At 40.5% G+C, this 18104-nt stretch overlaps 2 protein-coding genes across 5 annotated transcripts; one reads left to right on the top strand and one right to left on the bottom strand.

Moving 5' to 3' along the window:
* The first annotated feature begins 1504 nt into the window (after positions 1-1504).
* Positions 1505-7019, top strand: cbx1b (chromobox homolog 1b (HP1 beta homolog Drosophila)). Of its 2 annotated transcripts, none has more exons than XM_056365786.1 (6): positions 1505-1680; positions 2996-3077; positions 3423-3579; positions 3845-3998; positions 6152-6246; positions 6331-7019. In XM_056365786.1, exons 2-6 carry the CDS (start codon positions 3023-3025, stop codon positions 6470-6472), a joined length of 603 nt encoding a protein of 200 aa, XP_056221761.1. In that variant the 5' UTR covers positions 1505-1680; positions 2996-3022; the 3' UTR covers positions 6473-7019. The 2 variants fall into 2 exon arrangements, with proteins under 2 accessions (XP_056221761.1, XP_056221762.1); XM_056365787.1 differs by having other exon boundaries at positions 1506-1665.
* Positions 7020-7556: 537 nt separating this feature from the next.
* On the bottom strand, positions 7557-17830 carry nfe2l1b (nfe2 like bZIP transcription factor 1b). 3 transcript variants are annotated; one of them, XM_056365783.1, is made up of 6 exons: positions 17653-17830; positions 15826-16649; positions 14526-14747; positions 11700-11789; positions 11444-11602; positions 7557-11101 (listed from the first exon to the last, which is right to left on the bottom strand). In XM_056365783.1, the coding sequence occupies exons 2-6, from the start codon at positions 16381-16383 to the stop codon at positions 9722-9724; spliced, it is 2409 nt and encodes an 802-aa protein (XP_056221758.1). In that variant the 5' UTR covers positions 16384-16649; positions 17653-17830; the 3' UTR covers positions 7557-9721. The 3 variants fall into 3 exon arrangements, with proteins under 3 accessions (XP_056221758.1, XP_056221760.1, XP_056221759.1); XM_056365785.1 differs by having other exon boundaries at positions 14526-14714; XM_056365784.1 differs by lacking the exon at positions 17653-17830 and adding an exon at positions 16755-17241.
* Between the last annotated feature and the right edge of the window lie 274 nt (positions 17831-18104).

Raw genomic sequence — 18104 nt, 5'->3', positions numbered from 1 at the left:
GGAGGGGCGTGGCTTTTAATTACAAAATAAATACCGGTAAATTAATTAAAAAATATACATATTTATGATACACACACACGTGTGTTGCTGTATTACTGTACCTCACATTCCTATATTTACATATCTTTCATTTAATTCATTCTTCCCTGTAAACATATCTGTACATACAATACCTGTACTGTATAGATTCATTATTTAATTGTTCTCATCACCCATCTGGTACTTGTATTGGATAGCTACAGATATAGAAATAGAACACAAGATATGTCAACCCTTTGGCGACAAATTCTCATCCATATCACACCTTATGTCCTCTCCTCAAAACACCAGGGAAAAAACCTTTTGCAGCCTGATCCAGCCCTGACAGTCTCCTGCACTTATGTCAAGTACGTCATGACATACATAATAACATTGTTAATGTGGCATATTTTAGAAAAGATGTTTAATCAGAAAGAATAAATGAAAAATAAAAGGGGGGAGTTGGCTAACTTGCCCCAAGTGGGCCATGCAAGCTGCCTAAGGGACTAAGGCTCCCCTGACTTACTCCTACACACAAGCACACCTATGGCACGCACTGTACTATGCCACTTTATGATTCACGGAAAATGTGCCATAATGTGCCAAAGGGAAGTACGTTTTTCACGGGAAGATAAATCGCTGAAAAAATGGTACATGAAATGTATATTTCAACGGATATTGGATTGTTTCAATGGATGTCCTTTAAAAGTGTCTAAAAAAGTTTTTCTCTGCTGGCCCAGTGCACAGCAACACATATCTCTGCTAGTGTGCTGGTGTTTCCGGCCACCTCTCTTAAATGGCAGCACGCTGATCTGAATCAACATCAAGTAACACACCACTATGCATGGCTATACAACCCCACATCACATAACCCGAACTATCCCTTTAAGTTGGGGCTAAGCCCCGATGTTTGCAATGTCTGGCTCCGCCTCTGCTATAGTAGATGGCAGTAAAGGCCTTTGTATACCTGTCATTTTTTATAATTTGGTCTATTTGAGCATAACGGATTTGATTTTTAATAACAGTACTTTCATTCAACCATAGATGAATGATCAATTATCTCCAATCTCGTGCTGCAACACAAAACATGTGTTCATATTTAGCTACTAAAACAGTTTTATAAATAAATGTCATTCTTAGATTAATAAAAAATAAAAAATAAACAAAACAAAAAAAACATCTAAAAAACATACAAAACATTAAAAATGCCCCCGGATGAATACACACATATATATACACATATACATGAGTAGGCTGAACGTACTTAGTTACCTATTCAAAGTGCAGTTTCCCACAGGGATTAATAGAGTAAATCAGTTTCTTCACTGTATTTATCATGCAGTGAGGCCGTTCCATTGATCCAGTCCGCTGCTTGCCCACACTCTACAATCACAGATCTATATGTCACACGCACGCAGTACCCCGCGCTCTGGTTATACTGCTGAGTAAATCCGCATGCTTTGTAATCTGCGAAACTGCACGCTCCAACAGACCAGCGGACCCTTTTTTTCCTTCTCTCATTCCAGGCGAAGGGGCGGAAACGACACATTTTCAACACAAACCGCGACGTTATAACTGTATATCTGCGAGACGAAGCCTAACGTGTTTTATTTCGGTTCGGGTGGAACTTTTAAAACAGGTTGAATTGTAAGTCATTGTAAGGTGAGTTTAATTTTTGTCTCCCCTCCTCCCTCCAAAAGCGTCAAGTACCGTGAGGCGCTTCTCAAACGTGTTGTGTCGTTTGATTGTACATGAGTCTTAACGTTAGCTATCCTTATGTGCATATTTTCAATGGGGGCGTGAGAATCTCATTCGCGCTTAGGTCGGAGACACGTTTCACATTCAGAGTGATCATCAACAATCATTATAACCGACAGGCATGTATGTTACATTAGTTGCTAACGAGAAAGCAATATGGAGGAGACACCAGCTAGCTGCAAACTGTGCGTCCCTTCGAGGCTTTGTCGTGCAGTGGTTTTTTTTTTCTTTTTGCAGCTAACGTTAGCAGTAAAAAAAAAAAAATCCCCCTAAATTGAGAATGCATGGTTGTTTTTTTTTACACTACGACAATGTATAGTAGGAGTATTATTAGCTCAGCATTTCCACACTGAATGTTTCATGCTTCTGAGCAGTCGCCAGGTGTTGCAAACCTCTTGTTGATGCTGGCAGTTTTAGACACGACCACAAACACCTTACAGTCTTGGCACCGCTGTGTTATCAACAATAATACTGAGGTGTCCACCTTGTGCAATTACCTTGTTGATGTTGATCTGTAATATAGTCGGTGAGGGTCATATTTTCGCACTCCAGTCAAGACACACTTGTAACACTTACACCTCCCGCCCCCCCATGCAGAGATTTAGAGTTTTCATGTCATTAGGTACATGGGTAACTTCAGGTAATGCAGATTAGGCATTTTTTTAAAATAGAAACCCATAATTGAGACAATATTAAAGCCGAAAAGATTAGTTGATTAATCAATTAGTCGATAAACTGAAAAATAATCAAAGTGATTTGTTGATTATTCATTTCAGTCATTTATCAAGCAAAAATTAATAAGTAGTGTCAAATATTAAGCGATTGCAGCCTCTCAGCTGAGAGGATTTCCTCTTTTTCTTAGTCAATTATAATTATAAATGAAATATTTTTGGATATTTGGGCTGTAAGTCACACAAGACAGCTCTGGGATGCTCTAGGCATTTTTGACAATTCATAAAACGTCTCATAGACTGATTGATTAATCAGAAAAAAGAAATTGATAATGAAAATAATCGTTAGTGCCAACCCTAGACAAAATTTGCATACACATAATGGGCAATAAAGTAATGAAAACACATGGATTGCTGGTAATCTGCATTGCCTCACATTGTCACCCTTGTATCTTTTCAATAAATCCAATTCTCCAATGCTGTTTTCTCCTCTCTACCACATTGATTCCCGCTTGCTTCCATCATGCAACAATCTTGACGTTGACCAGGAACCTGCTGGTCCCCAGGTCTACCTGATGAGTATGAGCCTGACTACAGAACCCTCTAACGATGGCCCCACTGTTACAGAAGGTTTTATATATCATTATTTTCTAACACAAATTTCTCTGTATCACTTGTCCTTGTGCGTGTCAAGAGTCACGGAATGGATAAAGTAGTATCTGTCAACTAAAGTGGCACTATGAATGTTTGTCATCCATTTGAAAGTGAACTCAGCAAAAGTGTTTTCCATTCATTTGTGAACCAGAGTAACATGTGTCCCGCACAAATGTGAACATCTTAAACTCTGTCACTGAATCATAACACCTGCAGGCAATAAGAGCTTTCAGTTTCAAGGCTCAGCAGTTGTTAAAAAGCAGGTGTCTCCAGGGACAGTGACAAGTGATCTGCCAATAACTCCTGTTTCTAACCCATCAGAGAGCAAAATGACAACAGCAGAGAAGAAGGACAAGAAGGCAGATGATGTTGCAGAGGAAGAGGAGGAGGAGGAAGAATATGTGGTGGAAAAGGTCCTGAATCGGCGGGTGGTGAAAGGGAGAGTAGAGTACCTTCTCAAGTGGAAAGGCTTCTCTGAGTGAGTGAATTTGGGGAGTTGTTGTAAATGTATTTATAATTTTAAAAGTAAATAAATTCATGGGAAGTCCTGACATATTCTGGTTTACTTATGTCACATCATCCACTCCATCTTTTCTTCTCATTATCTTTTTTACTCAGTCCTCTAAATCAAAGATATTAATGTTATGACAAATAATAGAAAGAAATAGCTGCATATTTAACAGGTGACTAAATGTATGAATTAAATACATAAATACTATATTTTTATGTACTGATATCTGCAGTGAAGATAACACGTGGGAGCCTGAAGATAACTTGGACTGTCCAGATTTGATTGCAGAATTTCTGCAGTCCCAAAAATCAGCGCACGATGGAAAGAGAAAGGCGGCCGGAGAAGCAGAAGGAGACGACAGTAAATCAAAGAAGAAAAAAGATGATGTAAGTTCCAATTCTTTGTTTTTGTTTGAGTCTGCAAATTTTAGTTTCTATTTTTTATTTTATTTTTTATTTTTTGGCACAGTTAAAGGGTTGAAGCGGGTTCATATTCTGTGCAGAGAGCAGCATCAGTGTTGCTTACTGCCCTCGCAACTAAAACCATTGTGTCATAAACATAAATAATGCACTGGTGGGAAACAAATGGTGATATTAACTTGCACAAAAAAGTCGGGGTGTCATATTTAGTGTGATGAAATCATGCTGAATCAAGTGTTAGTAGAATATTTATGTGAAGATGTTATGCTACAAGATCTCAAACCTGTTTTAATTTTGGCAGTGATTTTTAGATTTTACATTACTGAGTTTGAAGTTATATAAAAAAAGGAATAATCAATGAGTATTGCCAGGTACCATATTGTACTGAGTGTCCTGACACATCTAGTCTGCAAACTAAGAACCAGCAGAGACACAAACGCTCATTAATCACTTTGAAAGTTGCATTTGAACACACCACAAATATTACATGGCTACCAGCAACATGCCTTTATGCTTCACACCTGCGTGGGGACATAACTAGTCAGTAGTCTGTATTTTAATGTTTTGACACCACTATGAATCTGATTAAATAGCCTTCAGTAATAATATGTAATAATAAGTGTAATATGTAATAATGTCTAATAAAAAGTTGCACTGTTAAGTTTTGTTTAGTTTTTCTTTGCTTCGCTCTGCTGTCGTCACCCCATGAAAAAAAACAAAAAAAAACAAATCTCTTTTGATCTCCCCAACATGACATGAACATTTTCCTGCACAGAGCAGTTCAAAAAGTTGCCAGATAAAAATGGTAAAACACAAACCAGCCATGGTGAGATGAAGAGTTGCAGGTGGCAGTTGTTTGTTATAGTTCAGGTCAACTTCAAATCTCATCAAGCATCTTTTTGTTGTGGAAAACCGCTCCTGCAGTTCCCACAACACAAAGTTTCTCAAGGTTTTTCTGAACCACATGGAAATTCTGGTCTCCATTTCAGCAGGGCCTTTACATTGGGATCACTCGACCAGTTACAGACTCCCCTCCCTCCTCCACACAACACACGCCTTTGTGTGGTCACACAAATTTATAGGAAACTCTCAGGTTGAATCCAAATGTCCGGACTTCCCCGCACTCTCAGACTCATGTCCAGAAAGGCTGTGAATGCCCGAGGCTTTCCCAAATCCACAATTCATCAAGTCCACAAGAGGGCTCAAGTGGACTTTCTACAGACTGGCTTGAGGTCTAGACATCAATGAATGAATTACACACAGTTAATTACCATGATAGATGTAGTGCCAACACAAGAGAACAACCGTATTTAACAGTAAAATATTGTACAACTACAAATTATTTTGATCATTATTTAAGCAAAAATGTCAAAACATTTCTTGGTCCCAGCTTCTCAGATTTGATGCTTTTCTTTGTCTTATATGATACTACACTGAATGTCTTTTGGTTCTGGACAGCTGGTCGGACAAAACAATATATTTTAAGACATCACTTTGGGTTGTGAGAACTTATAACAGGCGTTTCTCACAATTTTCAACATTTTAATGACAACCAATGAGAGAAAATAATCAGCAGCTTTATCGATAATGAAAATAATTGTTACCAAAAGGGATGCATTAAAAATCATTAAAAAAAAAACTTGACACTGAACACACTGCAGCTTAAGAGGACAGACACATAGAAAAAACAAGAATAAAACATTTATCTTTTTGACAACATGTAGGCAGCATTTAGAAAATAACTGCACAGAAATAAAAGGCAGGAAGATGCCAGTTTAAACTCTTATGCCTGCCAGTGCACAAACCATGGGCATTTGGATTCAGTTTCAACGTATGCAAAAAGGCAAGACATTCTTTTTATGTTCATCAGCATTTGGATCTCATAGATTTCTACAGACAGCTACACACATCATCTTCAACATTCATGTTCCAAATATTTTCTGCTTTTACAGCAGCTTCCTCCAAAGCCCCAAGCAAATGTGGCATTCATCAGTTTGTTTTAAATTCCGCTCCCAGCCATAAAAATACAGCAACCGTGACATACTGTAGGTCGTTTGTATTTATGCAAAAATGTTGTTTTGCGATTGACTGCAGTTCTTATTTTGTTCTTTGATCCTCAGACAGAGAAGCTAAGGGGCTTTGCTAGAGGTCTGGATCCAGAGAGGATTATTGGTGCCACAGATTCCACAGGAGAACTCATGTTCCTCATGAAATGGTTTGTGCGCAGTGTATAGCACTGTTAAATACTGAAACTATAACATCAGTGGCTTAATAACACCGCTTTTTGTTGTTTGTCCAGGAAAAACTCTGATGAAGCTGACCTGGTGCCGGCAAAGGAGGCCAACGTAAAGTGTCCGCAGGTGGTCATCTCATTCTATGAAGAAAGACTGACTTGGCACTCGTATCCCACAGAGGACGAGAAAAAGGACGAAAAGAACTAACACAGGGCGAAGGCGCAGGGGCAAAGAAAGAAAACTGTAGTTTTGAACTTCATTGTATTTGGAGGGGGTGGGGGTATGAGGGGCGGAGACAAGCAAGACACCATTGGACTCCCATTTGTCTGCTGGTGTAGTATCACTCATTTGATTCTACTTTTATCTGGATATAATCTCAATGTATATATGCTTCAGGTTTGCTTGACAAAACCCTGTCCATTTGAACTGTAAAACAGTGTTAATTTTCAGTATCATTCCAGTTTGAAGAGTCGCCTGACTGTTTCTAACATGCGGCCCAGTGCTCCGTCATCTTACTATGACATCGTATCAGTGAGGTGATGTTTTTATTTCATTCGTGTGCCATTTTCCTTTTTGCCTGGTTCATTGGTGCTTTTGACGGGCAAAACAAAATTTTAGCTGTTTACTTAGGACTCGTTTGGTGTACGATCATGAAGTCTTTTCAGTGATTAATTTGGTCACTGTTAATCTTTGTAGTGTTTTTCATTATCATGTCTTGCTTGTCAGTTTTGGAAAATAAACCACTTTTTGTTACCGTGCTGTTTCATGGTGGTGTCACTCTTAATATAACATGATTATTACTAGTAGGGCTGCAACTGAGAGATTCATCTCTCAGCCGATTAAACATCAGAAAATGGTGAGAAATGCTCATCCCAGTGGCCGAGACTTTATCAAATGTCTTGTTTTGTTCTACCGACAGTCAAAAAAAACTTAAATATTAAACTTACTCTCATGCAACACAAGGATAAGGAACACATTTTCACATTTGAGAACCTGGAAACAGCAAATGTTTGGTATTTCTTGCTTAAGAAATTACTTGAACAGTTGTTGCTAATTTTTCTTCTGTCAATCAACTAACTGAATAATTGGGTAATTGTTGCAGCTCTATTACCCAGTTTTGGTTATTCATGACCCTGAGGCTTTTTGTGTCATCGGATATACTTTACAGATTAAAACTCCACAAAAATCTGAAACATGAACCGATGTTAAACCACAAAGTTGTCTGGACCGAGCCCGTGTCGTACAGTACGACATGAACCATTCATGACAACTAGAACACAAGAGTCACAGGTGAAAATAAAAACACTTTATTAATCAATAAAAACAATTCTTGATTGCCAGCAAATATCTCAAAACAGGGAACTACATCCAAACTCAAAGCAGTGGGTGAGACTGTTATGGAGACATTTGACAAACTTCATAAATCATGACAAACACAAAACATGAAAATATTTACATAACAAGACAGACAAAAAAAAGTGCACTAAGTAGTAGCAGTACTAAATAGTTGGTGTTGCACTGGGTTACACTGAAGTGAATGTTAACCAGAGTTTCATGCCTGAAGATCACATGTAATGAGGACATTTCTCCTTTCAAAAACAAGTTTTTTTGGACATCATAATGTTGCGAGTTCTGTTCAGCCTCTTGTAAATATTCTAGCCTAACTGCTATCTCAGCTGCAACAACTGACCTATTTTTGTTTTTTAAATTTTTTTTTATTTTTTACAGAGGGTGATGTAACACATGTACTGACGAACTTCATTCAAATAGACAAGTAATAGCACTTCTACTTTGAGAACATTTTTCTTCAGTTCTCAAAACCTTTTTAAAGTGAAGATAATGATATTGTGAAATAAAGGCATTCAAATCAAAGTGGCCACAACACACACCATCAGTTCACGCATCCAAGTAACTTTTATCTCATGTAACAACTCGGCTCACTTTGTTATCAACACAAAAACTTAAAAACATAGGACTCATAATAATTTAAGCCAAACAACTCGGCTTTACAGCAGTTTTAAAAAAATCGCCTCAAGTGGCTTTCAATTGGGTAGCGTTGGCAAATAAGTTACTTAAAAGGGATATCGCTACACCACAGCGACAACCGAGCCTGTTTCAAGTTAATGCTTAAAACGGGGCATCCAAGAGGAGAAAGAAAACCAACAGATAATCCATAGCTTTGATCTGTAACAGCCTGGAGTCGGTGGTAATCGTACAGTACTCTTTGGAGCTCCGGGCTCATCACAATTTCTTTAAATTCTCTTGTGATTACAGGCTTTCAAAAATCAACAAAGAGGGTGTAGACTTTTAATGTAAAGCTGATGTGGCTAGACCTATAACCTTGCTTATACTACAGATTATGAACAGTTAATAAGAGCCTCTCCTTAACGCAGCTCCCGTATTTAAACCTGCAGCGAAGGAATAGCGACAGACACGGCAAAATGCATATAGCCAAGCCTTTTAAAGACAAATTACAGTGCTATGTATAATTTATAAGGAAGCTGATACATTTTGCAATGCAGTGTGCCTCCTCCCTAAAAAACATCCATCTCCTCCTCTCACAGGACTTCACCTCCAGGCCTCTTTTTAGCAGCGGCCGACCCGGGAACACAACAGCCTCTGACTCGTTCTCATCTCAACATCCTCCTCCTTCCTCCTCCTTCCTCTTCCTTCATCAAACCCAATCTCTTCAGGGCCTTCTGAACTTAGATGCCACTCACAAACTGCCTCAAAAACTGGGAATTTGTTACACAAACCTACAGAATCAGAGTGCAGTGTTTGAGCATTTAAGATGTATTCAGATCGAGTGAGGTGCACCATACAACCTTTGGTTAGTATCGGTGTTAATGGCATCCTAAAATGATGGACTTCCTTTAACCTTTGGTATCTAAACTCTCACAACCATCGACGCTGTTCTTTGCCTGAAGATTTGCAACTTAAAAGCTTCAGTGACTATGAAAATCACTAAAAGTCTCCAGGGTGGGATGTGAGCTGATAGTCCTTTAAAACCTTCAGTGCATAGGTATTCCAACCATCCTTGTTGACAGTGTTCTTTTACTCCCACTTTTCTCGGTACCAGTCCCTTCTTTTACCCTACAAATCTCCATCCTCAGTGGTTTGGTGCAAAAGGATCAAGAGCAGCTAAAATTTTTCTAATAGCTCTTTTTATGTCCTTTTATATCCCTCTTCTCCTCCTCGCTTATTGTTTTCCCCCCGTCTAAATAATGAAATATCAGTACTCAAACGAAGAGCTACTTCTGCTTCGAAGTTTTTCCAGGAAAAAACATGTAGGAACAGAATGAAAAGGGAGAAACTAATGCAGGAAGAGTAGTCAACAATGCCACTTTTCTACTCACCAGAATCTTCTTAAAGGAAAAAAGGACATTTCTCTTGCATTTGCAGAAATCTTTCTTATTGATTTAGCAAAGTGACAGAATAAACAGCAGTTTGTCCCCCTCACTTCTTTTTGTCTTTCTGTTTTTTCTCGGGCTTACGGTTCTGCTCAGCAGTCGTCATGCCGCGGGGCATGATCAGCACGCTGCCGTCAGCGCTGTACTGGAGCGAGTACTCGCTGGGAGGATAGGGCCGGCCCTCCTCGTCCCGTAGCTGAGTGAACACCTCTTGGTACAGACTCTGCATTTTCTGCTTCATCTGCCGGATGGAGCGGATAAACTCCATCTTCTCCTTGAGCAGCCGGGCCTTGTCGCGCCTCAGGTCTTGGACGCCCTGCTCCAGGTTTATGATGGTGTCCAGCTTGCGCTTGCGGCAGTTCTGCGCCGCCATCTTGTTCTTGCCACGCCGGCGGATGTCGCGGATGAGGGCCAGCTGGGCTTCACTCAGGTGATGCTTGGCTAGAAGCTCGTTGAACTCTTCTACAGGCAGGTTGATGATCTTGTCGTTGGAGAAGGGGATTTTCATGGCCCGGGCTCGGCGTTCATCGCGACTGGAGTGCTTGTCGAGCAAGTCCTGAGCAGGCTGAAGCTTTGAGCTCTGTTTGTCACGTACAGTTTTCTTCCCAGTTGAAATGGGGAGCTCTGGGTGCTCAGTGAACGTAGAGGAAAGCGGCAGGTTGTAAGTATGATTGTGGCTGATGCTGTCAAGCTGAGGGAGGCTGTGGAACTGGGAGGGGTCCTGATAGCTCATACGGCAGAGCTTACTGTATCCGGGCTGGTAACCCCCAACAGCACCTTCCTCTGGCTCCACAGTAGCTACCTCAGAGTCAGTGCTGTATCCCACAGCTCCTTCCTCTGAGAAGGTGGCAGATGTTGAGGAGGAAGAAGCTGCAGACGAACAAGATGTCTCAGAGCTGCTCGGCGAGGCCGGGCTGTGGCTGGAGTCCAGGGAAAGACCAGAATCTGAGTCAAGCTCATCCTCCAACTGGGACGCTTGGGCCTGGCTGAAGCCCTCCTCCATGGCAAGGTCCAGCAAGCTGATCTCATCCAGCATGGACTCCTCCAGCAAGGTGCTGAATGGATCAGGCAGGATAGGTGTGGATGTGATGTTGCTGCTGGAGCTGTTAATGTGAGGTGGGAGAAAGATCCCAGTCAGGTTAGTAGCTCCAAAAGTGGAGTTGATGTTGGAGGAGTTGCTGGAGGAAAGTCTGAGCATGGTGGTTCTTGGGGTGATGCTAACAGAGTCCAACTGGGGGCTGAAAATCTGGGGGAAGTCTTGGCTGCAGCTGGGGAGGGAGGCCTGGTGTAGACTGACATCCTGGTTTATCGGTGTTGAGCGAGTAGAAAGTCCAAAGTTTCCCGCAGTGCTGGACTCGGTTGTCTCACTTGTGCCACTAACACTGCTGGAGTTGGTGGGGAGCGAAGTGCTGTTCACTTCCATTGCCTTCGAACAGGAAGATTTTGTTAAGGGAAATCTTCATATATTTCTCAAATTATAAGGCACATTTTTGTGCAAAATAATTATGAGACAAATCGCTATTTTCCTTTTCTTTAAAAAGCTAAATTATTTGACTCATTAAAGTGGCCATTTTTTCATACTTCCATAATAGCTTTTACCCTAAAATGAAAGACTTTTCATAGTGATTTTTATTGCTATTCTAAAAACACTTGACGCTTTTGTTTTGGATCTAATTTTGTCAGTTTTCACATAAGAACTACTATCAAGAAGATGAACAATTACATCTCAAGATTTGAAGATGCTGAATTTTAAAAAGAAGGGACATACTTGTAGCTCCATGATGGCCATGATATCTTGCCACTGCTGCTCCAGGTCTAACTGAGGCTCTGCTGCGGGCAGCTGTGGTGCCAGAGGGAGGCCCTGAGATGTAGAAGGAACTTCTTCATTGGAAACTGCTATTTCTGGGGTGACGACTGGAGCTGGAAACTGATTGAAAACGTTAAACACATTAATAAAAACACTGATAATATTACTGTAGTTTTTCCACATCAAATAACATAGTAATAGGTTATTATGTTCTTACCTCAGATTCTTCTCCAAAAGGGAAAGTGGCCTCCAGCAGCCTCAAACATTCTTGTAGAGACAGTGAAGTCTGTGAGCCAAGACCTGGGAGCTGGGTAACGACAGAAAAGTGGTGTATTAGTATCATATGAAGTACTGATTTTCACACCTGCTCATTAGATACATCGTTGTGTTTTAATTAATGTCTGGTTTATGGTCACACTGACTTTTTACAAAGGAACCAACAGTTGGAAGCATGAAGTCATATGGACTGACAGGTAACTCTTTTCTTTTAAATACAACCTAACAAAAGGAAACACAGACACATACATAAGACAAAATGAAAACAGAACAAAATGCTCCAAAAACAAACCAGGTACCATTCCCCTTGACAATAACTCATATGAAGCACATTCCCTGGGTGTCCAATAAAAGATATAGATACATTTCATCAACATGCAAGCACATTCCTAAAACAGAGGAATTAAAAAATTAAAAAAAAAACAACAAACACACTAAACATTTTATACAGCCTTTATAACATACACTCTCAGCAACTAGATAAGCTGTTTCCATGAAATCTAGCAGGTTACTCTGAACTCTATAACATTTCATAGAGGCTTTCCTCAAGTTATACATAATTCTTCCAAAGGGAACCACACTGATACAGAGAGGGGACTGACAGGTGACAGTTTTGGGGACTGTCCAGCATCATCAGCTGTGCAACACGAGCCCACGTGCTGCCCTTTACTGTGTGTTACAGTTGGCTATGGGTGTATTTATCTTCTCTGGTGTCAAAAAGAGCTGATGAAGAAATAACTGATTATGAGCATTATTAGTGGGGAGTGCCACTGAACTTTGTATATCATAATAGTGCCAAAAAACAGGCTATTTGTAGCATAACATTATGGGAGCATAGTTACTGTGTTTCACTCACTTTTTACAGGAGAACAGCTACAGTACACAGAGCAGGACACAAGCTCAGGCTCATTTTCACTTTCTGATTTATCAGGAAAACTCCCTGCACTCATGCGATGATGTGCTGATCTTATATAAATATAGGCTACACAACGCTTATGGACTTGCTAAGTCAGAGGAGTTATTTTGGGAACCCCTGGTTCCGTATTTCTGGAAAATTCCCAGTCATTTTTCCCATGGACAATGTTACGTTACTCACAGTTGGAGCACATCTACAGCTGGGATCAGCATACAACTCTTCTGGTTAAATCATCAGTACAAAAGATTAAACAACCGCGTTCGAAAATATCTGGTTATTTGATCAACAGTTAAAGGCCTGTGTACATAAAAACCGAGGCAGACGTGAACTACAACTCCCGATGTGCATTAAAGCATGAAGCATCCAATCACAGAGTTACATGCAGAAGATAAAAGTGATGAGAAAACTTAATCAGTTCGCTTTAAAATTCTGGGTCAATTTTGGACGAATTAAACAACAATGGTGCCATATTTTGTGAACGACTGCAACGATGAAGAGTTTTCAATTCACTGCTGCTCTTATTCACACCTCTAACTGGAGACTTATGGGTATTGTAGTATTTAGACCTTCCATGATGCTAGAATTTTGGATAAAATGTGATTTCTTAGTGATGAAGCTGAAGCAATTAAAACTGGAGGCCATAGCATAAACCTATTGGATCGGGGAGCGTCCTGTGTTTCTATGTTCAGTAACATTGAGGATATCGCTTTAAGAAAAAACTGAAATGGGAATACAAAATGTTGAAAAAACACTTCTGAAACCAGTGGCCTCACACACTTCACAACCCTATACAGGTCGTGAGATCCCTCTCTTAACAGTTTTTGATGAGCAGATGGATTCAATGGTAGTTTAGCTTATGAATTCATGCTAAAAATCAGATATCTTCTGTCAAACCGCACCAGAGTCTGCTTGGATGTGGGTTGGTGCTGTTGTTTAGTCCACACCAGGGTTCGATTGACAGCTTTCACACGAGCCCAAACGAACTGAAGACAATGGGCTAACACTAGATTTTGTGTTAACCACACAGGATGTGTATGCTGCTGTATGTGACAGCATCCATCATTCTGACAATCTTGTTTCCAAATCTCACAGTCCTTTCTGCTGTTTTATGTCTTAATAAAAGTCTATTTTACTTATGTGTCCTAAACAGTCCTAAGTTTTTACATTATTAATATTTTGTACTGTTGAAAAATACTCTGTGTATTGGCCTAGTTGATGCTCAACTACTGTGGTCACTGTTCTAATACAATATCAAAAGGAGAACAGTTTTTTAAGCCTGTGCTTCTTAATCAGAAAAACATTACCGATGCCACAGATACCATGAATACCACAGATACCAGCACTGGATGTGATGCAAGTGTTTTCACAATTACATTGATATGTTACCAGGTCTGGAGATTCTCAATGACCAGTGGTCCACTGAAAACTTCACTTGGATGTTAATTCCTGAAATAAATGTGATGCAGTTGTAAAGCAACTTGTTAAAATCAGCTTGTGTACAGCTTTTTAAAAAAGTGTCTGCATCAAACTGCAACAGCTTCATTTTCTTTATCTCACTTTTCATTATCTGAGACCTAAGTCATCGACACGAGATGACACTATTATATGCAAACTGAGCAATTTTATGGTGAATCCTTTTTCTCAGTCCACACTGTTTTAGTTGAAAATTAACTGTATGGAAATATCTCCACGAGTAAAACCTCATTTTCAGCAGGAAAAAAAAAAAATCTTTTATCACCAGTGTGCAGCTCCCAGGTTTCCATTTTGTTCTTATGAAGCATAAGGCAGTTAAATGTACCACCTCCCACTGGACAAAACACTAGGATATGAAGATCCGTTAAGTCTACCAACCTGCTCTGGAATACTCTCTCCAGTCTCCCCGTCCACTGGCTGCGCCCCTTGTAGGTTTACTCCATTTCTCCAGCTCTCCTGTTCCTCATTCCCGTCTTTGTTCTCCTGTGGGTTGGGCTTCTCCTCCTCACTCTCCTTCTGACGGTTGCTGTAGTTGAACACTTCTCTCCCTGCTCCAAGGTCGATGTCCTGTCGCCATAGGATGTCAATCAAGTCAATGTCCTAGAAAAACATATAGCAACCATTGAAAAATGGCCCTGTAGAGAAAAGTTACTTTAATAACCATGTATTGGGTAGGCATTTACTGTACTAAACTCTAATTCATTTTTATAGCTGAAAATATTTACTTTTTTATGTTAATAAGCTAACACTTATACTGTTTATCTTTTATATAAGCAGTCTGGCTTTTGATTCCATTCGAGTGGGTTATTTTAGAAGGAGAGAGGCAGATCATGTAACAGAAATATGGTCAGATGATGTAACCATGACATACACACTTTGGCATGGTGGTTATCATGTGATCAGATAGAAGTCTCGGTGTATTACAGCACAAGAATGACCCATTACTCCACTGCATCAATAAAGCCATTCTTTGCAAGTTTTCTAAAGTAACTTAGATAAAAGACAAATAGAGAAAATAACCACTAACAATAAACTACTATACATAGAAATGTTGCTAATATATAACAACTAAAAATAGCATAGCTATTGTTTCTTTTGTGCCGTTTTAAGAGAGTGAATTAAGGAAGATGACTATTTGCTGTGCATTTAAAAGTTACACTCTAATGGACAACATTAAATGTGACCAGAATCACAGCTGTAGTCAATGTGACTCAACTGGTTTGACTAAAAATATCTGACACTGATAGAAAGACCAGGGGTGTGGACCAGGAAAGATACCAGTGTGTAATGTTACATAAACTGGGTTTATACTTTTTGCATTTTTTGGAACATGCTTAACTTGTGTTTTATGCTGACGAAACAAAAATTGTACTGAAACTTATTTACAGTAAACAACAATATCAGATTGATTGTTATGTTGTCATTGGGCAACTTAAGTGAAGAAAAACTTGAATTGTTCTGAATATATAATTGATTTTTGTTTACCTGGAAGATTAGTTAGGACATTCAAAACATGTATTTACAACCTAACATTTGAATTCTCACTACTGGGTCTATTTTAACATGAATATAATCAAGCATGATCAAATCCTGGTGTGGGACAGCGTTGAACAACTGTCACAAGGAGGTGTTTGCCCCCTACTTGAAACAGTTGCTTCCCAGGTGTTAGCTGCAGTACCTCTTTGGTGAGGTCGTCATTGCCATCCCTGCTGCCCTGCTCCTGGTTGCCCTCGAGGGCCACAGCTCCCAGGCTGCTGTCCGCTGCGTTCAGGTTGTACGTGGATTCAGGTGCTCCACTTCCTCCCCTCATGGCCGGGGTAGCGTCAGGGTTGTCAACGTCCTCTAGGCCGGCCCCATTGTCCAGGGTAATGCTGGGGCTGGACTGGCTGCTGGCGGACACCACAGTCTCAGAGTCACGATGCACTAGCCAGGTGTTGAGCTCGGTACTGGGCACAGAGAGGCGATCCAGCTGGCGCACCTGGTTCAGCAGCCGTCGAGTAGTGAAGAAATGGTCGAGGTCCACACTCTTTGGATGGATGCCATAGCCGTCCAGCGTGTTGCGCAGGTTGTGAAACTGTGTCTGGGTGTAGGCTGAGCTAGGGCCCAGGATGATCTCTCTCAGTGGGGGTAGCTGATTGCTTAGATAGGTGTCAACGTCCACCCGCACCCCAATGAGACTCAGAAGGATGGTGAACTGAATCAGGCCCTCTGTGAAGTACTTTTTCAGGTAAAGCATTTCTTTACAAAGGAACAAAAGGTGAAAGTAAAAAATAAAAACAAAAACGGGGCCAACTACCTTGGATCAATACTTCTGTACTAGTACTAGAAGATGGAGATGGATACATGAGCATAAAAAGTGGTTAAAGATGGTGAGGGGACAGGGTCTTCAACAGGATTCTGTAAGTTTAAAAGGCATTTAGGATCCAAGATGGGGTTTCCACTTCTGCGAGTCCAGTTTGTGCTCAGAGCTTTGTTCTTCATAAGGTTCTCATGTTCCCATTCCTGACAAAAGTAAGACATGACATTTTATTGCTCTGCTGCAAACTATATTACATCAACATTATAATCGCGCTGCTTTCAGCCCTGAGACACACAAGTCTTACCTACCTACATTTGCATTAAGCACATGTTAATAAAATTAAAAAGAAATCAGGACTTGCTAGCCCACTGCAGCCACTCCATCCTCCCAAGACTAGAGAAGTGATGTCGGCTCGCACCGCGCAATGCCTTTTTCATTCTTGAAAATTCAGCAGACAAGAGATGATGAACACACAGCTTTAGTAGGCATCACCCCACCCTTGACAGGACAACTACTTCTTGTGGGTGCTGCTGAAGGTGAATGAGGGAGTCGAGAAAGCTCGCTGGGCTGGCTAGCACACGCACCAACGACAACGTTAGGTGGCGGACAGGGTCCCTCCCTCCTCTTCGCCGCTTACGACGTTAGCTCTGAGGCTACCTTGTGTTTTGAGAGCCCGGCTACAGCCATTATAGACGTATAATGGCCTTGTTGGCAATAATAAGAGGTGTCGCCACATCAGCTAGTCAACTTGCATCTCTGTTTACCCTAAAAAGTGACAGGTACCTCTACTGGCATTTATCTACTGGCATCAAACAATCTCCCTGGCAACAAGTGGTGAAAAGGTGACTGACAGTTTATTCAGCCATTCATAGGACTCAAGCGCGGTGACGACACATGACTCCAGCCAGCCCAGCCAATAAAAATACACCGTGGGTGGGGCTTGAAGAAAACTCTAAATTACTATTGGAAGTCTGACCCTACACGGTGCTAGCCTCGTTAGCTAGTTTGCTGCTAACTACCGTAACAATTCAACTACTTTGAAAAGTAACTTAAACAACACACTCTGCGATGTCCATTCATTCGCACATAAATACTTCTTATTAATCTACGGGTCCGCTAACGTTAGCTAGTACCACGAATCAGTGCAATCCATGTAGCGGCTTGTAACGCATTAGTTAATTGAAAACCTCTTGATTTGGTACTTACGCATGAACTGTGTCTCCATGCCCAAAAGTCCGCTATCAGCTAATGCCAGGATTCAAATCCTGTTTTCATTAAAAGTTCCACAGTGCTGCCCGATTTAGCCTTTCCTCACTGAATGGCCCACCATGACTTGCAAAATTGCTAGCTGGCCCGGCTAGCCTAGCAGCGCCGCTTGACACCAAAACACGCTTTCACACTGAGCATGCGTAGAACATTCTAGTGGCAAGCTTTCATCAGCTTTCAGCACGAGTAATATTAAACATTTTATACATATTTTATACCAATAAACTCCAATTTTTTTTTAACATATTCAGTCGGACCAGCCTCTTGACTGCATTTTATTTATTCCAAACAAATTTTAAAAAGCCAGCGGTGGAAATCCTTTACTTACCAATACAATGTAAAAATACTCAGGACTACAAGTAGATAACTACATTCAAAAAAATATTTAATTA

The sequence above is a fragment of the Seriola aureovittata genome, chromosome 21 (assembly GCF_021018895.1).
Source record: "Seriola aureovittata isolate HTS-2021-v1 ecotype China chromosome 21, ASM2101889v1, whole genome shotgun sequence".
Classification (NCBI taxonomy): domain Eukaryota; kingdom Metazoa; phylum Chordata; class Actinopteri; order Carangiformes; family Carangidae; genus Seriola; species Seriola aureovittata.
The sequence above is the reverse complement of the archived record's forward strand: the minus strand, read 5'-3'. Positions and strand labels throughout refer to the sequence as shown.